A 25972-nucleotide genomic window follows, 5' to 3' on the forward strand; every position below is an offset into this window, starting at 1 on the left:
AAGGCCTTTACTTCTGTGCTAACACGCACATGTTCATGGGTATCGTCATGAGTCTCGACGGAGTAGTAGCTGGACGGAGCATTGAGTAGATCGTACGCGACGCCATAGCACGTGCCTCGGACATCAAAAATTACATTGCCGAACAGCGTGTCTCTTCGTCCTCGACTCACCATCCTCCGCACGCGGCCACATCCTCAACTGTTCGGCACGGGGTTCTGCGGTGGATCGAAAACGAAGCATTGATACCTATAACGCTCGCATTTGTCTCCGCGTTCTAGAAACGCCGCTTCCGCTGCTAGCGTCTGTAGCAATACTATGCTCATAGTGCTGATCAGTGGTCCTGCCAGAGGTTGTGGTACTACACGAAAGGTCGCGGAATTTCATGAAATGACCACCTCGGCAGCTCTATTACTACTTTATCGCTTTCTGTTTCTCACTGACTTTGCCACACGAGGTTTTAGGCGCTCGGTTCTTATCTTCGCCTCGCATCCACAGCCTTACTCACAACACCCGACTGCACTCCCCCCACTTCCCTCGTAGACGGCTCTCTAGCGTGGTCCATCAAGTCCAAGTGGGGATGAAGATACCTCACTCTCCTACATTCTTACCTTAAAGAGTGAGTTATAAAATCGGGCTTGACTTTTTATGAATGGTGATCTCAAGTCTTAGCTGGCGGCTGTCGATGGTTTGGAGGATATCATCAAGCTCTTAGTAATTTAAAACGAAGTCTATTTCGAATCCCTGGGCGAACGGCGTGGCATTGCTTTGTGTACAGCGGCATCTATTGGTTCCGAGTCTATCGTCAGGCATCTGCTCGAGTGGGGAGCGGATCCAGATGACCAGGGTGGATGGCATGGCACGGCACTGCATGCGGCAGCCAATCGTGGCTTCGAGGACATTGTTAAACTCCTGCTCGACAACGGAGCTGATCCAAATGTTCAGACTCGAGAACTTGGCACTGTGCTGCAGATGGCGGCAGCTCAGGGCTCCGAGGCCATCGTCAAGCTCCTGCTCGAGCAGGGAGCTGATCCAAATATTCAGGGCGGATTCGATGGTAGTACACTGCAGGCAGCAGCAGCTATTGGTTCTGAGGCCATAGTCAAACTCCTGCTTCAGAGCGGAGTCGATCCGAATGTCACTGGACGACATTATGGCATAGCACTGCAGGCAGCAGTAGCTGAGGGTTCTGAGGCCATCGTCAAACTCCTGCTCGAGAGTGGGGTTGATCTGAATGTCAAGGGCGGAGGATATGGCACTGCACTGCAGGCGGCAGCCTATAAAGGCTCTGAGGCCGCCGTCAAGCTCCTGCTTGATTGTAGAGTCGATCTACATGTCCAGGGCGGATATTATGGCACTTCACTGCACGCAGCCGCATTTGGCAACGGTTCCGAGGCCGTCGTCAAGCTCCTGCTCAATAGTGGAGTGGATCCAAATGTTCAGGGGAAATACGGTGCCATTGCGCTGCAGACGGCAGCCGGTCGTGGATACGAGGCCATCGTCAAGCTCCTGCTTGAGAACGGAGCTGATCCAAATCTCCAGGATGGACACTTTGGCATTGCACTGCGGGCGGCGGCCTATGAAGGTTCCGAGGCTGTCATCAAGCTCCTGCTTGATAGCGGAGTCGATCTGAATATCGAGGGCGGATTTAATGGCACTGCATTGTAGGCAGCAGCAGCGGGAAAAGGTCCCGAGGCCGTCGTCAAGCTCCTGCTTGAGAGCGGAGCAGATCCAAACATCCAGGGTGGAGCGCGCGGTAATGCAATGGCAGCTGTGCATAGTAACTGGTTCAGAACGCAAGCGAACCGTGATGCATTAATTCAGCTTCTTCTTGATTATGGTGCTACTGATTCCTAGCTTTCGCATAATTCTTTTCGTAATTCTCTCGAAGGTGTCGCTGTTTCGCCTGACGTTATGACAAGTGCCGATATGTATGTATCTGGGGCTATCACACGGCCGGTAGTGCGGTTGCAAATCTTCCTACCTTCTTTCCGTACATCAGTTTTCGTCCGCCCGTCTACATATTTGTCCATCAGTCTGTCTCGCGCCAATCGCATTTTCCAAGTCTTATCATCCACACAGCTTGTAGTTAATGTCTTGCTACCAATCTTCTTGCGAATTAATCAGTTACGAGCGCGACTATGTAATTTTCTCGAATTCAATGTTGTTCTCGCAAGTTAAGTTCACAGGCAGGTGTAAAGCTCGATAGATTCACAGACCGAGTCCCAGGAATCAACCATCCAACACAAGTGACGTGCACACAAACCGGCGAGGAAGGAACCAGATGAATGAAGATTCGAGCCCTCGTGAGGAGTATGACGTGACTGGCAGGGCGCGTACCTTACGACCCACGCTGCAGAATAGCACGAAACCACAAGCGAATACAGACCTGCACCGGTCGAAACTTGTACTGAATATGACGAGTTTTAAGTTCAGCCTGCCGGAGATAAAACGTATATCCATGATCGGTCGCGCCTCGATTGGCAGACACGTCGAGCTCACATTGTCTATGGAGCGGGCGTTGATGCTTGAGCAACATATGCGTGGCCCCTCACTAAGAGCACAAATCAATGTCCCTGAAACATGATTAAAATCGTGGAGTGCCAGCCCCTTGAATTGATCACACTCACTGCATTTGTTTATTTTCGCAACAGTCTCGATATTTCCTGATCATCTTGATCACTTTGCTGGACTTGAAAGGCCGGCGGATATATGAAGATGCGCAGTAGTGCACACTGTGTACGTGTGTGGGGTGATGAAGCGGTGATGCTACTGCGTCGGGATCGGCGATATTTTCAGAGAAGAGCGGCAGAACTGTGGACATACCGTCACTTGGTGCTGTAAATTGGACCTTGGTCAAATCGGCCATATCTGTAACAAAGGTAGCAGGTTAAGCCTGTCATGAAGACTACGGTGCCCGTCCATTGGGCCAAAGAGTAGATGAGTTGGGCGCATGATCGCAGGGCAGGGTAGCTGGCATATTTTTCATGTCTTCCATATCTTCCAAGAGCGTAAATGCCATCCTCACGCTCACGAGCACAAGCTTCACCGCCGTCTGCGTTTTTGTGCACACGCCGAGCCCACCTGGACATTTTCGCGTGCATATGTCACGGGTTTGCGCGAAAACGAGCGTCGTGAGTCCAAAACAGACAAAGCTTGACTGTGCCCGTGCTGCGTAGTGCACGGGGGACGCCGGAGGGCATAAAGATCGAGCTCGAGGAGACATGAGGGGCGCTGTGATCGGATCTTTGGAAGAAAGAAAAGTTGGGGATTTCAAAACCTTTCAATCAGTGTACTTGAGGCGTTCCTCCACCGCGCCCGGAAATAGCCTGATCCGCGTGGAGAGGGCTGCTACATTGATGTGCCTTCTGAGTAGATGCGTATCTTGTTTTACTTCTGCTCGGTATGCGATTGTCCGCGGTCGTGTTACATAGCGAAACAAGACGCACCTCAACCATCAAACGCGCTTTCTCTGATGGCCACGACGCGTCTCATCCGCACCCGTAGCTCTCGTCTCTTCTCGTGAACAGTCTCTGCTGCTTTTCTGCCTTTATATGGGCGCGGAGGCAGAAGATGACAGAGATCAAGGAGCTGCTAGCGTAGGAGCAGCAGCGCGCGCTCGTGTTTGTAGAGTACGGGCTAAGACGCTAGAGAAGTGGACACCTATAGACACCCTCCGTGCGCACAATTCTATAGACTGACCACAAGCGCGTGGCGCAATAAGAGCTCGGGGTGAAATGTTAAAAGCGAGGACACGGCCCCGAACGCAGCGCGCAACCCTGCGTTCAGCGAAGAGGTGTCGGAGGCGTGGGAGGCGAGGATGAGTATGCCTGTCGCCTTGCCATCGAAACGACCCCAACATGTGCGATGATGTTCTTATCTTCTAAGTAAGGACCAGATCACAAGCCCACACGTATTTTGAGATGGCTGAGAGCGAGGAGGGCTGAGTGAAGAGTGATGACCATGTGGCGTGTGGATTGAAGACGACAACTTGGATTCATTCGACGTGGGAACGCGTTGTCGAGTCCCCTTTTCCTCCGACTACCACAGTCTCCAGTCAGACCAGCATGCCTTGGGACACCATCAAGCTGAACGATGGTAATTGTTCTCCATTTCGACTGAGACCGAATTTTCAAACATTCCACATCCAGGACATGCCATTCCAAGCATAGCGTTCGGGACCTGGACGCTTGGGAATGGGCAGGGACCCATTGACCAGGTCGATCAAGCGCTTAGCATTGGTTTCAACCACATAGGTGTGTTGTTAAACCTGTCATGTCTATGTTACCCCAGCTCTTACAAATTGTCAGATACTGCGCAAAGCTACAGGAACGAGCAGGAAGCTGGCCAGGCTTTTCGTGAAAGCGGCCTCTCACGCTCCGATGTATTCATAACGACGAAATATTCTGGGTTGAACGGTTTGGACATCGAGACATCTATACAGAACAGCCTGAAGAACGTGAGTATCTACGCTTGATTATTACAAACTGCAAATATCGTCTTTACCCCCTCGCGGATGCACATAGCTAGGCGTGTCATATGTCGACCTATACCTGATTCACCATCCCCGCCTCGCCACTCCTGATATCCCCACCGCCTGGGCGAAGATGGAAAAAATTAAAAATGACGGCTTGGCGAAGTATGCTTTAGTTGTCCCACAATTCTATGCGCTGTCAACTCATGAATGGTTCTAGGAGTATTGGTGTCAGTAACTTTGGAGTGACAGAACTACAAATCCTCATCGCGTCCGCGAAGATCAAGCCAGCTGCTGACCAGGTCCGTGCCAACGCTCGAAATCTCCATGCCTTTGAATTCATCGACACCGTCCCCCATCTAGATTCTTCTTCATCCTTACGTTTACGCCAAACAAGCTCCCATTTTGTCATACGCAGCTCAGCATGGCATCGTCATTGAGGCTTACAGCGCTTTGATGTAAGACTCGGCTTGTGTACCCGTTTTGCCTCTTCACTGATAACAATGACGCCCACATCAGTCCCATCACACACCAGCCTGGTGGACCAGTTGATAAGCCTGTGAACGCCATCGCGTCTCGTCTCAATGCGACAGCGGACCAGGTACTCCTTGCCTGGGTAAAAGCTAAGGGTGCTGTTGTTGTCACGTAAGTCCCCTCTCAAGGCACTGAACCTATACCAATGCGTCGCCTCGCAATAAATTAGGACAAGCTCAAAAAAGGCTCGCCTGGAGGGCTATCTCTCCGCGGCTAACCTTGGTTCGCGATTTATCTACCATTTTTGTCCATGTGTCCTCATACCGTATATTCACCTCCTCAGCGTTGACCGAGGATGACGTTGCTGCTATCGACGCGGCGGGGGTGAGGGGCACTCGTCGGCAGACTGCGCGCACGGTACTGCGCCGTGCCGCAGTTGTCATGCTTGTCGGCGCAGCCGCACTCAGGATGTGTGGAATGATACGGTTTGGGTTGTAGGTGTCTCTTCTGATTGTGTGTGTGTGTATTTTGGCAGAACTGGACTGAGCATGTACTTGTATTTTGGCCCCTGCTGGTGGTCTTGCGTTCTGTTTCTTGGATGCTACTGATAGTGTTCGTGATGGAGAATCAAGTGCAACTTGCGTGAGTCTCCCTGTGTGTGCAGTGACTTCTGAACAAGATGGTCTCTGCGAGCCAGAGCAGAGACAGTTCGCGTGTTTGGGTTATGCTTCCATTTTGGGCATTTTAGCTGACTGATAGTGTGATGTCATCCCCATCCTTGCCGGCATGAATCCTGGAACACCGGTAGCGATCTGAACCCTGTAGGAACTCACAAATATAGTCCGGTGGTATACCTCTCAAGGCAGCCACTGCTACGGACTTATATCTCGTCTTTGTTTGAATCGTCGTCAACAGTTGTATCAGAGCGTGAATTTGTGACGGTTCAGCACATATAGCTTAGTCATACACTTATGATTCTGACGCGCGCCCTGCTCGCTGCTTTGTCTTCTCCAACATCCAATGCGGCTGATTTTCATCGTAAATCGAGGGCTTTCTACACGTATGCGGGAGTTCGTCGAAGATGGATCAGTCTTATCATCAAACGCAGGTAGGTAAAGGGACTGAGTATCGGGTTGGAATCTAATCAAAGCTGAACATTTTGCGTCGAGCCTCACGAGTATCTAGTATCATTCGCCGATGATCTATCTAGGCGTCTATCAGGACTGAGGGGTTGCAAGAGCATCTCAGTCTCATATAAGTCAAGCGCCATTACAAGGGTCAATTCCAGCTAGAGCCTGTAATCAACTTGCTGAACAATCCATGATGGTTTGAGCGCCCGACCGTATATATAAAGTCTGTCTTCATGGTATGCGGCGCTTCACTATCTTCGAGAACCGCCTCCTTCCAGGATTCTTTCTTTGGCGTCTATTCGCCATGTCTGTTCAGTCCAAACTCTTCGAGACCATCCGCGTCGGTAAATGCGATCTCAAGCATCGCGTGGTCATGGCTCCCCTTACTCGCTTGAGACATAGCGCGACCCACGTCCCTGGGCCCGGCGCCGCAGAATACTACGCTCAGCGGGCCAGCACCCCAGGAACGCTCGTCGTTACAGAGTCAACAGTGATTGCTCCCCAGGCCGGCGGATTTGAGTATGGCCTAAACACCCCAGGCATCTGGTCCGACGAGCAGATCTCCGAGTGGAAAAAGGTATGTGGAATGCCGCGGCTCGCCATCGCTCTACTCGTTTGAACTATCCAATATAACCATACAGGTTGTCGAAGCCGTACATGCGAAAGGATCGTTCATCTTTGTTCAGCTCTGGGCTATGGGACGCGCCGCTAGCCCTTCCATACTAGCTCTCGACGGTCCTGAGCTTCCTTACGTTGGGGCCAGCGACATTCCCCTCCGTGGACGCGACCATGAACCTCCCGCCGCACTCACCATTCCAGAAATCAAAGAGTATGCTCAGTTGCATGCCACGGCCGCCATCAACGCTGTTCACAAGGCTGGTTTCGATGGGGTGGAAATTAACTGCGCCATGGGATTCCTTTTGGATCAGTTCTTGCAGGACGTGTCGAACAACCGGACTGATGAATATGGCGGATCGATTGAGAACAGGATCAGGTTTCCGCTTGAGATGATCGGGGCTGTTGTTGACGCGGTCGGTGCAGACAGGGTGGGGTTGAAGCTCAGTCCATGGAATTCTTTCCAGGGTAAAGACTTTTCAAAACATATATCTCTTGCACTGACGATGGCCTTGTCAGATATGCGCATGGCCGATCCAGTTCCGACATTCAGTGCCTTGGTCACTCGTATTCGTGATGTACATCCTGAATTCGCCTACATCAACGTCAAGGAAGCTCGCATCGAGGGAACCTCCGAGAGGCCTACTACGGCTGAAGAAAATAACGAGTTCCTCAGGAAGATATGGGGTGCGAGACCGTATCTTGCATCCGGAGGATACAACAGGGAGGATGCCATCAAAACCGCTGATGAGAAAGGCGGACTTATCGTGTTTGGGAGGTGGTTCATTTCAAATGTAAGCCCTTGCATGGTTTGACTGGTCTGGATGCTGATCACATCTTGATTAGCCCGATCTTCCCGTTCGGTTGAAGAAGAATATTCCCCTCAGCCCCTACGACCCCAATACATTTTACACGCCTGATAATGTCAAAGGGTATACGGACTATCCCTTCTCAGGAGAAGATTGGTAAAAGATTAGATTCCGAATTGTAAAATACACACACCGATGAATGGTTGTGACAAGATTGGCCGTAATTTGCTAGCAGCTTAACGATGATCGCGGCGCGTCTTCCACTAGTGGAGCATGGTGGCAACAAGGTATTAGTACTGTTGTATACGGAGTTTGATGGCCATCATGATTACCTTGCATGAAGGAACACCATTGGGTCCGTGAGCAAGTTGCGTGGAGCTGCAAGGAGTGCAGATGCCGATGGTGGAGGACCGCTGCACTAGAACCTGGTCGCTTCTTAAGACATTGAGATGACAGACGAAGATGGGTTAAACAGCTCCTATATCTTCTTCCTATTGTTTGTTTGAACGGGTACGGCTTGTCGTCTGGTATTAGCTATTTGATAAGGTTTGAATCAGATATATCTACTCGGTCATGGTGGCCCACAAAAAACTGATCACATATAGCTCGAATGGCCGACGTGGGGGTTGGTGCAGGCATCCCTTTGTTCGCCGCTGTGTTTCAAATTTGGAGCTCAACTAATTAAGTAGACCTGGAACGCACCTTCTGGCAGTCCCCAACCATCCCTCACATCATTCAACTAGGTCTTCGAACCGTCCATAAGCTCATCATGACCTCAGGCATCTCGAGTCCGTTACACCATCCAGAACAGTTGTCAAAGAGCAAGTACGCGGAAAGTCGAAAAGAACTCCTGGAACTGGTCAAGCAATTACGCGCCATTGGGTACCATGTTCACCGCTCTGGCTATCACTATACGTGTTAATCAGTATCGGCTTCTGTCTCTCAGAGCTCAGGCAGACCTCGATTTACCTCGCATTGTAGTCATAGGGAATCAATCCGCGGGTGCGTTCATACACTTCTCATATATAATACTAAGCCTCAATTATTCGTTTACACTACAAAGGGAAGAGTAGTGTTGTTGAGGCTATATCAGGGGTGCGTGTTGTTGCTTCGAAGGTGTTTATAAGATGGACGTTGCAACTTTGGCTCAGATAAACGTACCGCGAGATGCAGGAACATGCACACGTTGTCCTATGGAATGTCGCCTCTCGTCTTCAACCGGCCCATGGTCTTGCCAGGTGTCCATTCGATGGGAGTTCGATTCAAAAGGCCGTCGTAAAGTAGGCCATCCATTCGAGGCCATTGGTTCAACGCTCATCTTGTCATGTAGGAAGAGGTTTCGGAGGTCCCTTTTGGCAACGCGATCACAAACAAGAGCGATGTTGAACTCGCATTGCGCCGAGCGCAGGCTGCTGTCCTCAACCCACACCTCGACCCCCCGCAGCTGTTAGCGATGAGCGCGGAACAGCTTCAAAGCGGAATCAAATCGGGCAGGAAGGCGTTGCCATTCTCACGTAACGTTGTTTGTGTTGATCTTGAAGGTCCTGACTTGACCGATCTTGCTTTCATCGATCTTCCGGGTGATCATTCCGTGACCCTCGTCTTTAGAGGCTGAATGCTAATCTAGGTGCATAGGTATTATACAGAACGCCGAGCCTGATGTCGTTAAGCTTGTGGAGGATCTAGTAGTGTCTCATATAGAAGGCAACTGCCTGATTTTAGTCGCTTTGCCTATGATAGGTGTTTTTGGGTAGTCTTTTTCACGGAAAGGCGCTGACCGTCTTGTCTCAGATGATATTGAGAATCAGAAGGCCCTAAGGCTTGCACACCAGGCAGACCCTGAGGGGAAGCGGACAATAGGTAAAGTAACTCCCCTTGCATGTAGTTAGCAAATCACCATAACTCTTTTAACATTGATCACGCTATCTCTAGGCGTTCTCACGAAGCCCGACATGCTTTCGTCTGGTACAAAGGCTCGCAACCTTTGGCTCGACGTCATCGAGGGGCGTCGCAGCCCTTTGTTACATGGCTATTATTGCACGCGTCAACCTGATGATGCTGAGCGTGCCAAGGATGTCACGTCTGCTCATGCGCGCCAGACTGAGGCCACTTTCTTCGAGACAACTGCCCCTTGGTCTACTTCCGCGCACAAGCATCGATTTGGAATTCCAAACTTGGTGGCGACCCTAAGCGCATTATTAGAGAAAATCATCAAGGACACGTACGGCGTTTCACATTGAACTCAAGGATGCTGGCTGATGTATACATTTGATCCCACAGGTTACCGAGGGTGAGCGCAGAGGCGACTAACCACTTAGAATTATGCGACCGCGAGCTTTTTGATATACCGGAACCTATGGTTGGTGAGCCGACAACCTATATGCTCAAGTGAGTTCGTTGTCGTCTACAATCGTCGTTCAGCTGCTGATCTTCAATATGCGCAGCCTTGTTACAACTTTCTGTACCACGGTGGATCATTATGCCCGAGGAACGCAATCTTTTGAGCGTCTTATTCAAGAGAATAGGAGCATTTTTAGGACGTTCAAGACCACTATTCGTTCTACTGCCCCTAATTTCGTTCCATATATCAGGAAAGAAGGCATACCATCCACCTTCCAGAACTATATCGGTGAGGGTGAAGACGAAGGTCCTGGAGAGGGTCTCATCAGCAAAGATTCGTACTTCTATCTGGACGATATGACACGGCATATAAACAAGTACGTGACTTTTCGCCGCGGTCTGGATCGTAAGACAAGGTCTCTGACCATCTCGCGTCGATAGGTCTATCACCCGGGAGTTACCTGACAACGTACCGTTCCCTGCCAAAGTCACGCTCATCGATGCGTTTCAGAGCCAGTGGGAGGCTGCCGCCCATATATGCTTCGATCTCGTCCGGGACGTTATGGTCGAAGTACTCTTTGCGTGTATGAAGGCCACCTTCCATAGGTGGGAGAACTTGCATGCACATCTTCGGTGAGTATCGCTATTGTGCTTCGCCCCGTGCAAAACATACTTACTTGTCGAAATTTACCACGTTTGCAGCGCCTATGTGAATGAGTTGGTGAAATCTTGCTACACAGAGTGCCAGCAATATATTGCTACAATGCTGGAAGTTGAGCGTGCTCCATTCACGCAAAACACGCATTATCTGCAAACGTGCACAGATAAATGGCTTGTTCACTATAGCCAGGCTAGAGCGGGCAATGCTGTCATCGCACAGGGTAGCAACCCTCCGCCTGCGAAAAAATCGAAGATCATGGATGATGATGGGTCGGCTGTTCCCCACATTTCCCAAAAGGTGCCATCGCCGCTCGCGCCGCCTGCTCAGTCTCCAGGTACGAGAAAGACGCCGGCTGGTCTATCGGCAGCTAAGAACGGGGCTACGGAGGCGCGCGGCGGCGGGTTCCCTGGGCTAACATTCACCGGCCTGGCCTCTGCACCATCGCCTTTCGGTGCTCAGGCTGCTGCTTCCGGCTCGTCTAAAAATCCGTTCACGTTCGGAGGGTCAGGCGGGACCTCTGCGGCTGCGACTTTTGGAGTCTCGGTAGCTGGCAACGCCGCCCCTGCGTCGCCCGCGCAAGCTCAGCCCACTCCCGCTAGCACCACTGTTCCATCCATGTCTGATGTCGACACCGCCCAAAAGGTCAACGCTGCTTTGGCCGCCCTCGCTGAGCTCGGCTACACCGGCCTGAGGGCGGAGGACCTGGGGAAGCTGAACCCTCTGGATGAATACCAAACCGAGTTAGAGGTCATGGCCGAAGTTCGGGGATATTTCCAGGTCGCATACAAGGTAAAGAACCTACACATGCATTGGCCCGTCGCCTATCCGTGCAAAGCTGATACGATCGTGCTCGCGCTCGCCCGCAGAGAGTCATCGACAACATCCCGTCGCTGATCGACCACATGTTCGTCAAAGCGTGAGTTGCCCACCATAGCTCTGCAAGCTACCGTGTCTCTGACGACGGAGTGTCATCATCTTTCCTCTAGGATCAAGAACAAGCTCCAGACCTTCCTCATCAACAAGATGGCTCTCGGTGCCCCGGACGCCCCCCAGCGCTGCGCGCGACTCTTGGCGGAAGACCCGAACATCGTCGCCCGACGCGATGAGCTCACTCTCCGCAAGAAACGACTCGAGACAGTCCGTGCCGAACTCTACAACTTTGGATTGTGATCTCTGGAATGCAATATGCAGTACTGCATGTTCGGTATTGGCTATCATACACATGTTGGTTATGAGACTGTCATTTACGGTGTTCAGTTGGCCTGATAGAAATCGTCCTGGAGTAGTCCTCTGACGGACTTTCTTCTGGTCTCTGTGTTCCCACAATTGTCCTTATGGTTGTGCGACTGATGGACTCCATATAATGCATTAAGAAGGAAGAGAAGGGAAGACCGAAAAAAGACCTCGTACACCAATGCCCACTTGCACGTACGAAGCGACCCGCCGCCCTCGCCAACTGAGCAGTATCACCAAGTCCTATGGCGCCTCCAGACTCGACGAATAAGTGCCCTCAATCATAGAGAGTGATGGATCAGTCGGCGGCGAGCTCGAGCTTGATCTTCGCGATGGCCTCGGCGGGGTTGAGTCCCTTCGGGCAGGTACGAGCGCCTAGACACCGAAAGCAAAGAGGGAAATCAATAATCATCTCATGAGGGAATAGTAGACGCGTGAAGCAGATCTGTAGTAGGGAGAGACGACACTCACAGTTAAAAATGGTGTGGCAGCGGTACAAGCTCATCTCATTCTGGAGTTTTTCCTTCCTCTGCGGGCCATACGAGTCCTATTCCGTTCAAAAAAAATGCCAAAGCCTTGTCAGCCTCATGCGTTTAGAAGGGAATAATCAAAGGAAAGCAAAACGAGAAAAAGACAGCGATCAGGGTGTCTAGAGTGCGGAAACTGGCTTACACGTGAATCCGCGATCCAACGGTACGCCTGCATGAGCGCGGCGGGGCCGAGGTACTCGTCCTGGTTCCACCAGTACGACGGGCACGACGTCGAGCAGCACGCGCACAGGATGCACTCGTACATCCCGTCGAGCTTGCGGCGGTCCTCCGGCGACTGCAAGAATTCGCCCTGCGCGGGCGGGTTGTCGTTCTGCAGGTACGGCTCGATGGACTTGTATTGCTTGTAGAACTGTGTCAGATCCGGGACGAGGTCCTTGACGATGTACACTAAAGGAAGGAAGCGCGGAGATCAGAGAGGATCACGCGAAGCGGTGGGGATCAATGCGGCGAAGCGGAGAGTCGGGGAGGGTCGGAGGTGCTCGGTACGAGGCTGCGGGACGTGCGAGGTGGTTTGGAGTGTGCAGAGGGTCTCGTCAAACGATCACAACATGGCGCAGACACTCACTATGCGGAAGAGGGTAGATCTTCGAGTCCTTGTTCTCAGTTCGATCAATTCTGCACAAGCAGGCGAGGGTGTTCTGGCCGTTGATGTTCATTGCGCATGAACCACAGATGCCCTCTCGACACGACCGACGGAAGGTCAGTGTCGGGTCAATCTCGTTCTTGATTTTGATGAGGGCATCGAGAACCTGGGGCCGGCGTCATGAACTGCGCGCCCAAGGTAACCGCGTCGGTACTCACCATTGGACCGCACTCGTTCAGGTTGATGTTGTAGGACTGAAGTTCCGGCTTCTTCTCAGGCTGATCTGGGTTCTACAAAAAGACCAAGAAATATCATCTCAGCACGACCTCCTAACCAACCCCGCACCAAACCCAAGACGAGAACCCACCCAGCGGTAGATCTTGAACTCCTTATTCAGGACCGGCTTCTCCGTCGGCACTGCCTGACGTGTCGCGGCAGACGACACAAAGCCGCGCACTGCTGCACGCCTGAAGTTGTTCGTAGCGCACCTTGCGACGAGGGACTGCATTGCGAAGATGATGATGGTTGAGGAGAAGGTCAAGTCAGTGCGATGGACGACCGGGATCGGCTCGCTCGTTTGTCGCGTGAATTCGGAATCTGGGGACCGGCCGGCCGTTCAAGCTCCGACCGCCCAATCACACCCGTCCTGTTCTCAATCACCTCCAATCCAAACAGTATTCGTATTACACATTCCAAACGTTACAGCAATGCTTGTCCATCAAACACGGTGAACAAGAAGACGATAGCTAAGGGTCTCAGGCGCGGAGATTCACATTCCAAAGCTGTATAGCTTCCCCTTGATGGCCTCCAGCCTGTCCTTGCGCTGAGTGAGGTCCTTTCGGTTGTGCAGGACGTCCGGGTCTTCCGCAAGGAATCTCTCGCATCGCGACGCGCCAGCATGCGTACCAAGAGCCATCTTCTTGATCAGGAATGGTTGCAGGTCGTTCATAACGCTGCCGCAGGAGAAAAGAACAAAGGGTGAATAGCGGTTGAAGCACTCCGGCCAAGGATGCTCACGCTTTCAGAAACTTGAGATCAATGACGGAGGGGATGTTGTCAATGATCCTCTACGGAGACGCCAAATAACTCAGCAGAGACAGTGGCAAGGCCAAGATAGAAGAATCATACGGCACCTTGTAAGCCACGTCGAAATACGCCCGCACCTCGCCCATGATATTGATCTCCGACTCGTAGTCGGTCTGCTTTGTGAGTCGCGCTAGATCTTCAGGCTTCAACCCTGTATACCCGAGTTCTGTGAGCGATGCGAGCGCTCTGCTAAACTTCTGGTTGTCCAGCGGGAGGATGTCTTTCCCAGTCTTTCCTGCCCGCTTTTCCTTATACTTTCCGGTCCACCCTTCACGCTTCTTGTGCAGGTGCTGCGCGTTCTGCGTGTATGGAGTGCGCTCGATCTCCAAAAAGGTATCGATGAACACTCGACAGCGTTCGTGGTGGTCTTTGACCAGCTCGGCGATGTATCCGCTGCAGTAATCGAGTGGTTCAGTGAATGTCTCTTATCTGAAGTGGTTAGATCTTACCACATCTGCGCTTGCAGGTGGTCCCACCTCCCGAACTGGTGGTTCACACGTTCTATAAAGACTCGCAGGGCAACCTCCCGCACCTGAGTGAAGCACTCGTCGGCCGCCGTTGGCCACGACTTTTGGAACTCGCCGATGAGAGAGACCTTGGCCGGGTAGGGAACGTTGTTCGGCAATTCTCGAGTGACCGACCTGGGAGCTGTCAGCAAACAGTCACAAGTAAGCAAAGGATGTGTTCATTACTCTTCAATGTGTCTCGTCATATCCTCAAGGTAGAAGGGCGGGCCGACGGCGTTCAGTTTTTCTGTGCTTGGTTTTGTATCAATCGGAGACACAGGAGAACGTTTAGCAGGAGTCGCCGATTGTTGACTCTGTTCTCTTTGTTCTTCCTCTCTCGACAAAGGAATAAACTGTGGGGACGTGGAGTGAATGTCCTTCTCGAACTTGGCGAAGATGGCCCTATTCTGTTGAATGAGTGCTTCCGCTCCTTCTACTCCCCGAACGTAGCGCTGGATGTCGCTCGTAAAAGACGTTATGAGGCTTTGGTGTTACAAAGCAGTCAGATCCAGCAATAGCGAAACACGAAGAAAAATGCTGCACCTGAGCATATATGTCGCCGGATCGGCATCCAAAGGCTCAGGCAGTTTGGCCAATTCCCGCTGGCATGCATCCAGGCATGCGGAGGCCTCTGCGCTGATTTTCGGCATCCTGTAGACAGCGTCGGCTGCTATGCGCAACACACACATGCTAGAATATGAAAGGAACGTACGTGGTCTTGATGACCTGTTCCAACAACGTGCTCAGCGATGCTACCAGATTATTCGTCCCAAAGCGATCCTTGCGGAGAGACGTAGCCCAAGGGGCCGTTTTCTCAAAGAACAGCGACTCCGCTTGGCGGGCCTCCACCGACGAGATGTGGTTTGCGCGCTCAGCGTCGTCGGGTTGGCGTGTACAATAGTACCCGTGCAGCAGGGGGCTTCGGCGGCCTTCTATAACGTCTAGCCACAGATTGCGAGCTTTCGTGCCCGCGCTGAGCATGTCCGGCTTGGTGAGCACGCCTTGGAAAATTCGAAGGGGTCCAATCAGGCGTCTGAGAACACAGTGACCGCGATGCAAAAAACATGCCTATCGTTCGCTTCCCCTGGGGATCTTCTTGATGGGCCAAGCGAAGTGCCTTCTGGTTCTCAATGTCATCTTTGAAAGAGAGCGGGTGGATGTCAGTGCCGATCCGAGAGACTGCTGCTAACATGCATCATGCTAACCGATCATCGGAAGCGCTACTAGGATAAGCGAGTTTCCCTTGATATGGGAGACGACCAGGTCTTCTACGAGCTTGACGATGTCCGGCTCCGCATTTTGTATGATCCCTATCGCAGCGCAGGCGACCTCGTGAGCGTTTCGCGCGTTCGCATGAGACACGAGAACGAGATATACACACCCGGCAGATCGATGAAGGCGAGGTCGGTCAGATCAGGGCCTTCGAGATCGACGCAAACGACGTTGCGCGAGAACGCCAAGGGTTTCTTGTCCGACTTGATGCCCTTCTGGAGCTGCTCTGCGCTCATACCGAGCAACTGCTTGGCATCGATGTGGGGGTTGAGCACGGCAGCCTGAGCGCGGCGCAGAGCCAGCTCGACCTCTTGCTTGTTCAAGATCAACCCTCCGAATGGCACCTCCGTCACCTCCTCCTGCGACGAGAGTAAGAACAAAGTATGGCACTACACGGTCAGACTAACTGACCTTGCGCTGCATGTAGGAGTCAAACTCCCATCGTATAGACACCTGGCAGGACCATCTCGGACCCGTTGACGAGGTAAGCCGGCACTCCATCGGGCATCGAGTGCATGTCCCCGAGTCTCGAGGAACATTGATCTGGTGGTGACGGTGGGTTTCTGTCAGCATCTTGTCCGTCGGAACAAATATTGGGACGCACGCCTGATATGGCCTCAACCACGCTACTTTTACCTTGAAGCCAGCGGAGAAAGATCAGACGGCACCCGATTTTGTGCCAAACTCGATACATACCGGCGGATTGGTTGCCGATAACGACGATGCGAGGCAGATCAACCTCGGCTTGCGCACTATTCGAGAGAGGTAAGTGCGTCACCACCCGCAAACGATAAATCATGGTAGGAACAAACCCGATGGCTCTTAGTTGCTTAACGAGCTCTAGAAGCTCTTTCCGCTGTTCAGCGTATCGGCTGCCGGAAAGTTGTGCGGAATGAATCATGTCAGTCCGTCTCAGGGGGGAGGAAAGTAGAGAAGGAGTGGTTGGGGTGGAGCGCAGAGACTGGATGTGTGTATATATGCTAGCTGGAGCACACGAGGCGGAGTTCCGACAACATGAACTCGAAGATAGATAGACGCATACCTCCTGTTGCACGCAGGGCACCTTCACTCCTTCCGCTGCGCGAACTGGCAGGAAAGACTACGTACGACATGGCGCCCACGGCACGCAGTCTGCTTCAAGCTGAGGAAATCGCCCTTGGTTCGAAAGGACCAGGCCGCAGGTTGCATCGCTCGATAAGGAAGCACTCTGCCTCATAACAAGTATTCGAGAAATCGCGATCGGAAGACGCACGCACACGCAGATGACTCCGGTCTACGCAAAGTGCCCCTTTCCGTTGAAGGCTGTCGGATGATGTGAAGCTAGATAGAAGGAAGTGAGAAAGTCGCAGGATTCGCCAAAACAAGCCGCCAGACACGGCTGCGACTGCGCAGCCCAACAAACACGATGCAGAGATAGAATTTCTATCGACGGCCTGCGCACGATCAACATGCCCGTTCGAACAAAAGACACTGTGGTCGACGACAAGCGGCATCGATTGTCGAGATCGCAGCCCTACGCGAAATAGGTCAGTTGATGTTAGCGCAAACTCGTGCACATGTGTGTCATCCTCGCAATGACCCAAAATCAGCGGGAGCGTCCTGCGAGAGCAAATACAACTCGATTCTTCGACGAAATCGTGCACTAAAACATATAGTCTATTCGAAACAACATCAATTCCATCGCACAACGCCAGCGCGATCAAAAAAAAGAAAGAAAGCCAGAAGAAAAAGACTGTCAAGCTACAGCATCGCAAGCCTCGGCCCGCCAGAGCGTAGGGTACAACATAAAAAAGACAACAGAAAAGAACGACAACGACATGGAGAGACGCACTGTTCTCGACATCTTAAACGATCAGTCGCTCCTTATACCCAACCGCACGTATCCATATCTCACCCGGCCGGCTACAACGTTGCAAGCCCATCAACACACGAACACACGAACGCAAAAAAGAGAGATAGAACGACACGCACCTGCGCTCGCGCAAGATCCTCCACACGCACCGCTCCCGCTCCGACTTCTTCACCAGCTCGGCCCCGGCCCCCGTGCGCGGCGGAAACGCGCCCCAGCACCGCCCCTGCAAGTCCGCGAGGCCCTCGTTGGTGCCCTCGGCCTCAACCACGACCTTGCCGTTCCACCCCAGGTCGATCGGCAGCCGCTCCTTCGTCGGCAGGACGAGCATCGGTGCCGCACGGTGCTGCGAGCGTATCTCGAACGACGAGCGGTGCACCCATCGAATGACGGTATGAAAGCTGCCCTGCGGCCTGCCGGGCGCGGAAAATCCAACCGCGGTGAGCAAAAAACAAACAAAAAAATAGGCGAGCCGATGAAAGCGCACGTTTCAGTTTTGACGCGGTCCTGCAGGAGCTGCAGGTTGGCCGCGATCTCAGTCCCCCACGGCGCGACGTCGATATGGCATATCGGGTTCTTGTGATCCCCCGCGGTCCGTATGAGACGATGGAAATACGACGGAGGAAACGCCAGGGACGGCAAATACGGCGGCAAGTCGCCCATGTCCGAATACGTGTAGTCCAAGTCCTGCACCCCAAAAACAAAGAGAAGAAAAGTTATAAAAAAAAGTGATAACCTCGGACACGAATGCGCAACGAGAGCCTAGCCAGTAGCCACTCACAATGAGGAACCTCCCGTCCCACACCAGCCGCCCCGTATTCCCCTCGTCCCCGACCGCCATATCCCACACCACATCTCCAGGCCGCAGCAGCGCCACCACGCCCGCCTTGCGCAGCTCCATCTCGCACTCCTGCACGCTCGCGTCCGACAGCCACTCCCCGCCCGGCGACGGCACGAACACCCGCAAAAGCGGCGCGCGCCGCAGCCGGAACAACGGCGACCGGAACGCCACCCCAGCAGCAGCAGCACCGCCGCGCGCGGGCGGGCCGTCGTCCCGGTAGTGCGCGAGCGACAGGTTTGACTGCGACGGCGCGTGGTGCGACCACGCCGAGGACGTCGGCGACGGTGCGCGGCTCGACTGGCGCGAGAACATGCGCTTCGGCTGCGCGCGGCCGTTGTCCCACGCCAGCGGGGGTCCGGCCGACCGCGCGTGACCCGCGCCCGAGGAGGGCAGCGGTGGCGCCATGCGCCGCGCGGCGGACACCCGCTCGGCCTCGTCCTCGGCCTGCGCGCGCAGGCGGAGCACGACGCGCGTGTACGCGCGCGCGAGGCGCTTCAGCGCGTGGCACAGTTCCGTCTGCGCCTGCGTCGGCGGCGCGGCCAGCGCAGCCGCGGCGATCAGTGCGTACTGGTACGTGGGCAGGCTGACGCCGCGCATGTACGCGGCGAGCTCCTTCAGCGTGAGGCGCAGCGGCTCGTGCGCCCTGCCCGCCCAGCGCGCGTACCCGACCGCGCCGAGGTAGCGCTCGAGGACGGCTTCGCGCAGCTCGGCCCTGTCGTCGACCGCGCTGCGGATCTCCTTGCTCGTGCTCCACAGCGCGATCCACTCGCCGAACGAGAGGTAGGCCAGCACGCCCGCGAGGAGCGCCGGCTCGAGGAGGTGCCGCGCGAGTGGGTAATAGAACGTCGGAAGCGTCGCTTTAGCCACATCTGACACCTCCGCGGGGAGCGTCTTCTCGAGCACGTTGCCCCGGCGGCGCGAGCGCGCACGAGAGTACTGCTCGGGAGAGGGAGGCGCCAGAGGCTGGCTCGCTGCGTGCGCGCTCAGCGCGTCGTCCCTGGCCATTGCCTCCGATCGGGCCGTCCCCGGACGCTGCTCTCCTGCATCCAGAGGCCTCTCTTCCCCACTAGTCCCCGGTCTCTCCTGCCGCACGGCCTTGTCCTTGCGCGACGCCCCTGCCGCCGCCGCCACCACCACCTGAATCGGCTCGGTCCTCGCGAACGGGTCCACGTCCAGCGGCATCGTCAAGCTCCCACGCACGTCGTGTACCTGCGGAATGCCCGCATCCGCAGCACCGACGTGCCGCGGCCCCGCCTTGGGCGACTGCGGCGTGACGGGGCGCGACTTGGACAGCGCGCGCCGGCGCGCGTGCGATGAAACGGAGGCGGCGTCCGACCCGGCCTCGGACGGCGCGTGCCTGCTCTGCTTGCGCGGGCGCACCTGCGGCGTGTCGCCGGCCGCGGGCTGCGTGGGCGGCGCGGGCTGCGTGCGAGGCTGATGCGCGCCGCTGATCCTCTCGATGTCGTTCGCGCGGGACTCTACCATTTTATCCCCCTCCTGCTCCTCCGGCACCCCTCCACTTCCAGCCAGACCCGGCATCTGCACAGGCGGATGGCCCTGTCTCGAGGCAGGTGCGTGCGACGCCTGCTGCTGACCGCGGCTGTGCCCATAGGCATACTCGCGCTCGTGCTCGTGCCCGCCATTCGAAGTCGGGGAGAGCGGCGTATACGCCTGTTCTAGCTCTGCGGATGCCAGCTTACCCGACGCGGCCTCCGCCTGAGCCCCCGCCTGAGCCCCCGCCTGAGCCCCCGCCTGAGCCCCCATAGCCGCAAAGATCAGCGGGCCGCGCCGCATCGGCATTTGCGTCGCCGGCGACCCCTCTTCCTCTTCGGCCGCAAAGATCAGCGGCCGCCCGCGCACAGGCCCGCCTCGGCGGGTCGACTTTGATCTGTGCGCCTCCGCCTCCGCCCCCAGCTCCGCCTCTGCCTCTAGCTCTGCCTCTTCCTCCGAAGCACGCCCGATCCCGTGCCCTTGCCAGCGCCCGCGCCCGTGCCCGTCGAGCGACTGCGGGGGCGTCAAGATCGGGGGATGGCCGTGGGGGCCGCCAGAATATGAGGAAGGAGCAGGAAAGGCGCTCGGCGCGTGCGGTTCTCCGTTCTCCGGCCGCGCCGGCGCCGGCACTGGCACTGGCACTGGCACTGGCGCTGGCGCGCTCTCAGCGGTTTCGCTCATGATGGTCGTGCACTGCGGCGCGGGAGACGGTGGAGCGACGGGAGACGCGGGGCCCAGTTCTGGCGTCGATAGTTGCAGTTGCGGTTGTAGTTGCGAGTACGGTCGTGGTTGTGGGTGTTGTGGTGGTGAGGGTGGTGGTGGTTGCAGTTGTGTGTGCGTGTGCGTGTGCGCGTGCGCGTGCGGTTGTCCTTGTTGCGGCGTTTGCGGTTGCGGCTGCGGTTGCGGTTGCGGTGATGGTGGTCGTGGGTGCAGAGCGGCCGTGGGCGTCGACGGCGTACGTGTACGTGCGCCAGGGCCACCCAAGCGCCCAGAAGCGCCCGTCCGCTCCACATCGACATCGACATCGACATCGACAGACGGGAGCTAAGCAGGGCGAGAAACGACGATAGCACGCCACGCGCATCAGCATCAGCATCAGCATCAGCAATCGGCATGCACGAGCGCCGCCGCCGACCGACGGCGAAAAAAATTTCACGCAGGTCACGGATCGCACGGGACGCGCAAATCACACATCAGAAAAGATCGCGACGATCACGCACCGTTCTGATAACCCTCGCATCATGCACGCCCGAAGCGGCGTGCGGGTGTGCGTTCGAAGACGGGTGGGACGTAGACGTAGGCGCGGGCGTAGGCGCGGGCGCGGGCGTAGGGTGCGGAGACGAGCCGCGCGCGTGTCGGACAGCGGGCGACTGCGCGTCCTGCATAGAACACGCACGTCAGCCGGGAACGAAAAAAGCATATAAAAAGATGGAAAGATAAAAGAAGATACAATAAAATAAAATAAAATAAAATAAAATCCGAAAGCCATTCGATATAGAACACGGGGCACGGGACGCGCCGACGCGACGACACGGACGACCCACACCCACACCGCGGGATTCCCACTCACCGCGCCAGCACTCCCCACCGCCGCCTCCAACGACGGCGCGCCGCCCGCCCGTCCCGCCAGAGCCGCCGCGCCCCCGCGCTGCCCCCTCGCGAGCGCAGACATCCCGCGTCTCGAGTTCGCGGTGCGCACCATCGCCGTCGTAGCCGTCATCGCCATCGCCGTCGTCGCCGTCGCCGTCGTAGCCATCGCGCACGGAGTGCCCGCGCCAGACTCGCCAGCTCCGTCGACGGGGCCGCGGTGCCCGCTCTAACGCACGGACATCAGCCCACCAGAGACTCTCCAACCGACGATCGGCGACCGCCCGGTTTGTTTTCAGGAATGCAGAGAGGAGAGCACGGCAGGCATCTTTCCGACTTTGCTGTCCTGCCCCGCAGAAAAACAGGAAGAGTAGCGGAGAAAGAGTAACGGAGAAAGTAAAAGAGAAAGAGTAAAACGAAAAAGAAAACGAAGACGGGGGATCTGAGCGCTAGGACGAAAAAGGGACTCACCCTCCCAGTAGCTGAAGGCGAAGGCGGAGGCGGAGGCAGAGGCGCGGGATCCATCCTAGACGCGTCATGAGGCTTCGGAGGCACGGGCGGGAGCTCGTGCTCGCTCTCCCCCACCCCCGCCCCCTCCCCCGCCCCCGCCCACTGAGGCGACGCCAAAAACGGGTCGTCGGGGTATGACCGCGAGTCCGGCTCCGGGAGCCGCTTCGCGCGGCGGTCGATGGGCTGCTGCTGCTGCTGCTGCGGGCCCTGCGCGAGACCGCTCGCGTGGGCGGGGTGCGCGTCGGTCAGACGCGGGCGCATGGACGTGCGGGAGGCGGAGGGGCGGAGCGGGAGATGGGGCGGGGGATCGGGACTGGGACTGGGCGCGTGCGTGTGCGTGTGCGCGTGCGTGTGCGTGTGGGCGTGTGGGCTCTGGTGAGATCGTCAGCGTGTTTGCTCGTGCGATGGAGGCGGGGGCGGAGGCGGGTGGCGGAGGCGGAGGGAGGTGGGTGGCGGAGGGAGGTGGGTGGCGGAATGGGACAGCAGGCGGACGGAGAGGCGGGGCTGTCGCCTCGCCCCGCGGTGCGGAGGATGCGAGTGTGTATGTGGGATACAGACGGTGCGGCGACGCGCGCGCGGTGTAAACCGACACCAAACGAATCGAACGACTCACCCTACTGGCAGGGCCCGCGTCTCGCCGGGGGGTATCCCGATCCCGCTCGCGTGCGTGCGCGTGCGGAGGCGCGTGCGGAGGCGCGAGCGGCGCGGGGAGGGGAGAGCGCTGGGCGAGGGGGGAGGCGGCGGGGGAGAGCGGGGGCGAGGGGAGGGCGCCGTGGCCGTGTCTGCGCGGGGCGGGGGTGGGCGCGGGGGTCGCGGGGGCCGGCGCACGAGCCTGTCGTGCGACGCGGGGTGCTGGGGAAACGGAAAGAGCGTCGAGGTTAGGGTTGGGGTTGTGAGTGTGAGTGTGAGTGTGGGTCGCGGGCTCTGCGGGGGGCATGACTGCGCGCGGGGGCGCGGAGGCCAGGGCGGGGGGGTGTCGATAAGAGGCAGGCTCCTCCCTCGTTGGATGTCGGTGCAGGTTCTGGCCCTTGGCGGACTCGACCGGGGTGCCGCTGTGAGCGCGCGGGTGTGCGTGTGCGTGTGCGTGGGGCGTCGCCGCGCCAGGCGGGACGGGTGCGCGCCTGCGCTCGTCCTCCGCGCGACGCGATTTGGGGTGCTCTGCGGCGGAGGCGGATGAAGCGGAGGCGGCGGGGCGGGAGACGGACTTGGCGAGGGGCATCGGGCCCGACACGATGGGCCGGTGCGGGGGATCGTGTTGCTGAGGAGGGGTCGCGGAGGCGAGGTGCGCGGAGGACGCGAAGCGGGCGTAGAGCGGGGTGGAGGAGGCTGCGGGGCTCTGCGGGGGCTGCAGCGTCGGGACATCGCGCGCGGGGGCGGGGGGTGCGAGGGCGGACGATTTTTTGCGGAGGAAGAAAGCCATGTAGAGCGAGGGCGAAAGGACGAGGGCGAGGACGGGCGGGAGGTCGACGACGCACGCGGCTGGCAGGCGACGACCGCCCACGCTCGTCGCCCGGCGCCGTGCCGTCAGGTCCCCGCACCCGCCGGCCGGACGCGGGTCCTTCGGCCGTGCGCGCCTGCTCCTCGCCGTGGCCCCGTCGGACACTCGGTCGTCGTCCACCTCGGCGCCGAAGTAGGCTGCAGTCCCCCGCGTTCGTCGCAGTGAGCCAGCCAGCCCCGCGTCCGCCGACGTCATCAACGGGCCTTCTGACCCCGCGACATAAAACAACCCTCCCCCTCGCGTCCCACCCTCCACCCGCGATGGCCACCTTCAGCAAAGCGTCCTTCGACTCCGTCCGCTACGCCGCCGCACGCCCGACCTATCCCCGCCAGCTCTTCGACGCCGTCCTGCAGTACCACGCCCGCTCGCCCGCCGCGCAGTGGCTCACCGCCGTCGATCTCGGATGCGGAACAGGTGCGTGCACCCTCCCCCCCCCCCCCCCTCACCCCCAACCCACTTCTTTTGTACATCCGTGCATGCATGCATGCATGATCGGTCGCGCATGCATGCATGCACGCATTCTTTCATCCATTCATCCATTCATCCATTCATCCATGGCCCCGATGCTGACACCTCCGCGCGACGCAAGGCCAGGCAACGACCGAGCTCCGCGCCTTCAAACACGTCATCGGCGTCGACCCCAGCCCAAACATGCTCGCCCAGGCCCGCGCCAACGTCACCGCCTCCTCCAACGCTAACGCCAACGACCCCGACGCCTCCAATGCCAACGCGAGCGACGCCAACGCCAACGCCAACGCCACCACGCAGTTCGAGTTCGTACAAGCCCCCGCAGAGGACCTCTCCTTCCTCAAAGACGCCTCCGTCGACCTGCTCATAGCCGGTACGCCCGGTCCTCCCCTCCCTCCCTCCCTCTCTCTCCGCGCCGAACTGAACCCACGCAACGTAACTCATCCACCCACGCACCCCCCGACCTAGCACAAGCCGCGCACTGGTTCGACTGGAACAAGATGTGGCCCGAGGCAGCCCGCGTCCTGCGTAAAGGCGGCAGCGTCGCCTTCTGGGTGCGCCCCCCCTCCCACTCCCACTCACCCAACTAACACTAACACAACCCTCCGCCCTCTCTCCTCCCTCCTCCCCAACTCATCCACCCACACCCAACCCCGCACACCACACAACAGGGCTACTCCGAGTTCCGCCTCCCGCACTACCCCTCCCTCACCCCCCTCATCTCCACATTCACCCAGGGCCCCGACCCCGCCTCCTCCCTCGGCCCGCACTGGCAACAACCCGGCCGCGCGATCCTCGACAACCACTTCCGCGACGTGCCCGTCCCGACCGCCGTCCTCCCCGACAAATTCACAGCCTGGCAACACGTCTTCTACACCGGTGCGCTTCCCCCCTCCCTCTCCTCCTCCAACCCCCTCCCCCACCCCCACCCCTCCCCAACCCAACACCCCCTCCCCATCGTCCCCGCCCGCACTAACGCACCCCCAGGCCCCCACCACCCCCACCTCCCCGCCCCGCGCCCCGTCCTCCTCCACAAACGCGCCCCCTGGCCCGCCCTCCTCGCCTACCTCCACACCGCGAGCGCCCTCCACACCTTCCGCGCGCGCTACCCCGCCGACGCGGCGCGCCCCGACGGGGACCTCGCCGCGCGGTTCGTGGGCGCGCTGCGGGAGCGCGTGCGCGCGATTCAGGCGGGGGCGCGGGGGCCTGGGGGGGCGGCGCGGGAGCCCGAGGGGGCGCGGGGGCCTGGGGGGGCGGCGCGGGAGCTTGAGGGGCCGGCGCGGGAGCTCGAGGGGACAGAGGAGGGGAAGGAGCGGGAGGAGGGGAAGGAGCGGGAGGAGGGGAAGGAGCGGGAGGAGGGGAAGGAGCGGGACGACAGCGACGCGGTCGACATCGAGTGGCCGCTTGCGCTCATGCTCGTCAAGCGCGCCTAGGGTCTCTCCTCACAGAATAGCAGTGTTTGCTTTGAGCGGCGTCGCGCCGTACCGCCATGTTGTACCATACTGTATTATGCCAACCATGCACTTACGCAGGACGCAAACCAAGCACCGCACCGCACCGCACCGCAACGCCCCGTCGGACCAGTAGGACCAGCCTGCGCGCCGTACGTCGCGCCGACGAGACGTGCGAAGCATGCATCGGCACCTGCACCGCCGCCTCGAAGCTTAGCGCCTAGCGCTCACCTTCCGCAGCCCGGACCTTGGAAAACAAAACCGTCCAACGACCATTTCGATGCGACACATGCAGATGAGGCGTCCGCCCACTACACCACACTACACTACACTACACTACACTACACTACACTACGCTACACTACACTACACTACACTACACTACCGCCGATCTGCCGAACTTCGCACGGCTCGATCCGAGCGAGCGAGCGAAACGAAAACGAAAGTGAAATCTTAAAACAGCCTGTGTAGAAGACGGCGGTATAGACGCTTGCCCTGCCCTGCCCTGTTCTGCGCCTCCGCGGGGCGTCCGTGCGCACCCGTCAG

The 25972-nt window shown here is 57.4% G+C and overlaps 11 protein-coding genes across 11 annotated transcripts; 6 read left to right on the forward strand and 5 right to left on the reverse strand.

Annotated features, from left to right (window-relative positions):
- Positions 1 to 315: 315 nt before the first annotated feature.
- HETIRDRAFT_331304 (uncharacterized protein) lies at positions 316 to 540 on the forward strand (the record flags this gene model as incomplete). The annotated part of the gene is made up of 1 exon (XM_009554730.1): positions 316 to 540. The coding sequence occupies one exon, from the start codon at positions 316 to 318 to the stop codon at positions 538 to 540; it is 225 nt and encodes a 74-aa protein (XP_009553025.1).
- Positions 541 to 728: 188 nt separating this feature from the next.
- On the reverse strand, positions 729 to 899 carry HETIRDRAFT_330664 (uncharacterized protein; the record flags this gene model as incomplete). The annotated part of the gene is made up of 1 exon (XM_009554731.1): positions 729 to 899. One exon carries the CDS (start codon positions 897 to 899, stop codon positions 729 to 731), a length of 171 nt encoding a protein of 56 aa, XP_009553026.1.
- A 1-nt stretch (position 900) lies between these two features.
- HETIRDRAFT_442476 (uncharacterized protein) lies at positions 901 to 2126 on the forward strand. The gene has a single exon (XM_009554379.1). The coding sequence runs from the start codon at positions 970 to 972 to the stop codon at positions 1663 to 1665; it is 696 nt and encodes a 231-aa protein (XP_009552674.1). The 5' UTR covers positions 901 to 969; the 3' UTR covers positions 1666 to 2126.
- Positions 2127 to 2551: 425 nt separating this feature from the next.
- HETIRDRAFT_164614 (uncharacterized protein) lies at positions 2552 to 2866 on the reverse strand (the record flags this gene model as incomplete). Its single annotated transcript, XM_009554380.1, has 3 exons — positions 2552 to 2573; positions 2628 to 2769; positions 2824 to 2866. 3 exons carry the CDS (start codon positions 2864 to 2866, stop codon positions 2552 to 2554), a joined length of 207 nt encoding a protein of 68 aa, XP_009552675.1.
- Positions 2867 to 4064: 1198 nt separating this feature from the next.
- HETIRDRAFT_481914 (uncharacterized protein) lies at positions 4065 to 5597 on the forward strand (the record flags this gene model as incomplete). Its single annotated transcript, XM_009554381.1, has 9 exons — positions 4065 to 4095; positions 4149 to 4253; positions 4308 to 4456; positions 4524 to 4636; positions 4692 to 4773; positions 4835 to 4929; positions 4991 to 5116; positions 5175 to 5227; positions 5289 to 5597. The coding sequence occupies 9 exons, from the start codon at positions 4065 to 4067 to the stop codon at positions 5441 to 5443; spliced, it is 909 nt and encodes a 302-aa protein (XP_009552676.1). The 3' UTR covers positions 5444 to 5597.
- A 782-nt stretch (positions 5598 to 6379) lies between these two features.
- On the forward strand, positions 6380 to 7659 carry HETIRDRAFT_422965 (uncharacterized protein; the record flags this gene model as incomplete). The annotated part of the gene is made up of 4 exons (XM_009554382.1): positions 6380 to 6652; positions 6717 to 7158; positions 7210 to 7484; positions 7537 to 7659. The coding sequence occupies 4 exons, from the start codon at positions 6380 to 6382 to the stop codon at positions 7657 to 7659; spliced, it is 1113 nt and encodes a 370-aa protein (XP_009552677.1).
- Positions 7660 to 8232: 573 nt separating this feature from the next.
- On the forward strand, positions 8233 to 11824 carry HETIRDRAFT_39558 (uncharacterized protein). Its single transcript, XM_009554195.1, has 15 exons — positions 8233 to 8381; positions 8446 to 8501; positions 8563 to 8594; positions 8651 to 8779; positions 8830 to 9079; positions 9135 to 9239; positions 9291 to 9359; positions 9432 to 9720; positions 9780 to 9879; positions 9936 to 10255; positions 10281 to 10472; positions 10542 to 10720; positions 11039 to 11289; positions 11367 to 11416; positions 11487 to 11824. Exons 1-15 carry the CDS (start codon positions 8269 to 8271, stop codon positions 11668 to 11670), a joined length of 2319 nt encoding a protein of 772 aa, XP_009552490.1. The 5' UTR covers positions 8233 to 8268; the 3' UTR covers positions 11671 to 11824.
- A 12-nt stretch (positions 11825 to 11836) lies between these two features.
- HETIRDRAFT_481926 (uncharacterized protein) lies at positions 11837 to 13375 on the reverse strand (the record flags this gene model as incomplete). Its single annotated transcript, XM_009554383.1, has 6 exons — positions 11837 to 12108; positions 12205 to 12280; positions 12406 to 12671; positions 12850 to 13033; positions 13086 to 13157; positions 13235 to 13375. The coding sequence occupies 6 exons, from the start codon at positions 13373 to 13375 to the stop codon at positions 12032 to 12034; spliced, it is 816 nt and encodes a 271-aa protein (XP_009552678.1). The 3' UTR covers positions 11837 to 12031.
- Positions 13376 to 13529: 154 nt separating this feature from the next.
- Positions 13530 to 16632, reverse strand: HETIRDRAFT_67832 (uncharacterized protein; the record flags this gene model as incomplete). Its single annotated transcript, XM_009554236.1, has 12 exons — positions 13530 to 13820; positions 13885 to 13934; positions 14001 to 14346; positions 14406 to 14594; positions 14646 to 14942; positions 15003 to 15110; positions 15356 to 15596; positions 15665 to 15769; positions 15820 to 16090; positions 16143 to 16304; positions 16417 to 16483; positions 16544 to 16632. The coding sequence occupies 12 exons, from the start codon at positions 16630 to 16632 to the stop codon at positions 13637 to 13639; spliced, it is 2109 nt and encodes a 702-aa protein (XP_009552531.1). The 3' UTR covers positions 13530 to 13636.
- A 943-nt stretch (positions 16633 to 17575) lies between these two features.
- HETIRDRAFT_331665 (uncharacterized protein) lies at positions 17576 to 18826 on the reverse strand (the record flags this gene model as incomplete). The annotated part of the gene is made up of 4 exons (XM_009554384.1): positions 17576 to 17633; positions 17703 to 17993; positions 18068 to 18267; positions 18362 to 18826. The coding sequence occupies 4 exons, from the start codon at positions 18824 to 18826 to the stop codon at positions 17576 to 17578; spliced, it is 1014 nt and encodes a 337-aa protein (XP_009552679.1).
- Positions 18827 to 23767: 4941 nt separating this feature from the next.
- Positions 23768 to 25075, forward strand: HETIRDRAFT_241537 (uncharacterized protein; the record flags this gene model as incomplete). The annotated part of the gene is made up of 5 exons (XM_009554385.1): positions 23768 to 23921; positions 24097 to 24348; positions 24444 to 24529; positions 24647 to 24854; positions 24963 to 25075. Coding segments are annotated over 5 exons (813 nt in total), but the record flags the coding sequence as incomplete, so codon positions are not given.
- Positions 25076 to 25972: the final 897 nt, after the last annotated feature.

Source organism: Heterobasidion irregulare (genome assembly GCF_000320585.1).
Source record: "Heterobasidion irregulare TC 32-1 unplaced genomic scaffold scaffold_13, whole genome shotgun sequence".
Taxonomy (NCBI): Eukaryota; Fungi; Basidiomycota; class Agaricomycetes; order Russulales; family Bondarzewiaceae; genus Heterobasidion; species Heterobasidion irregulare.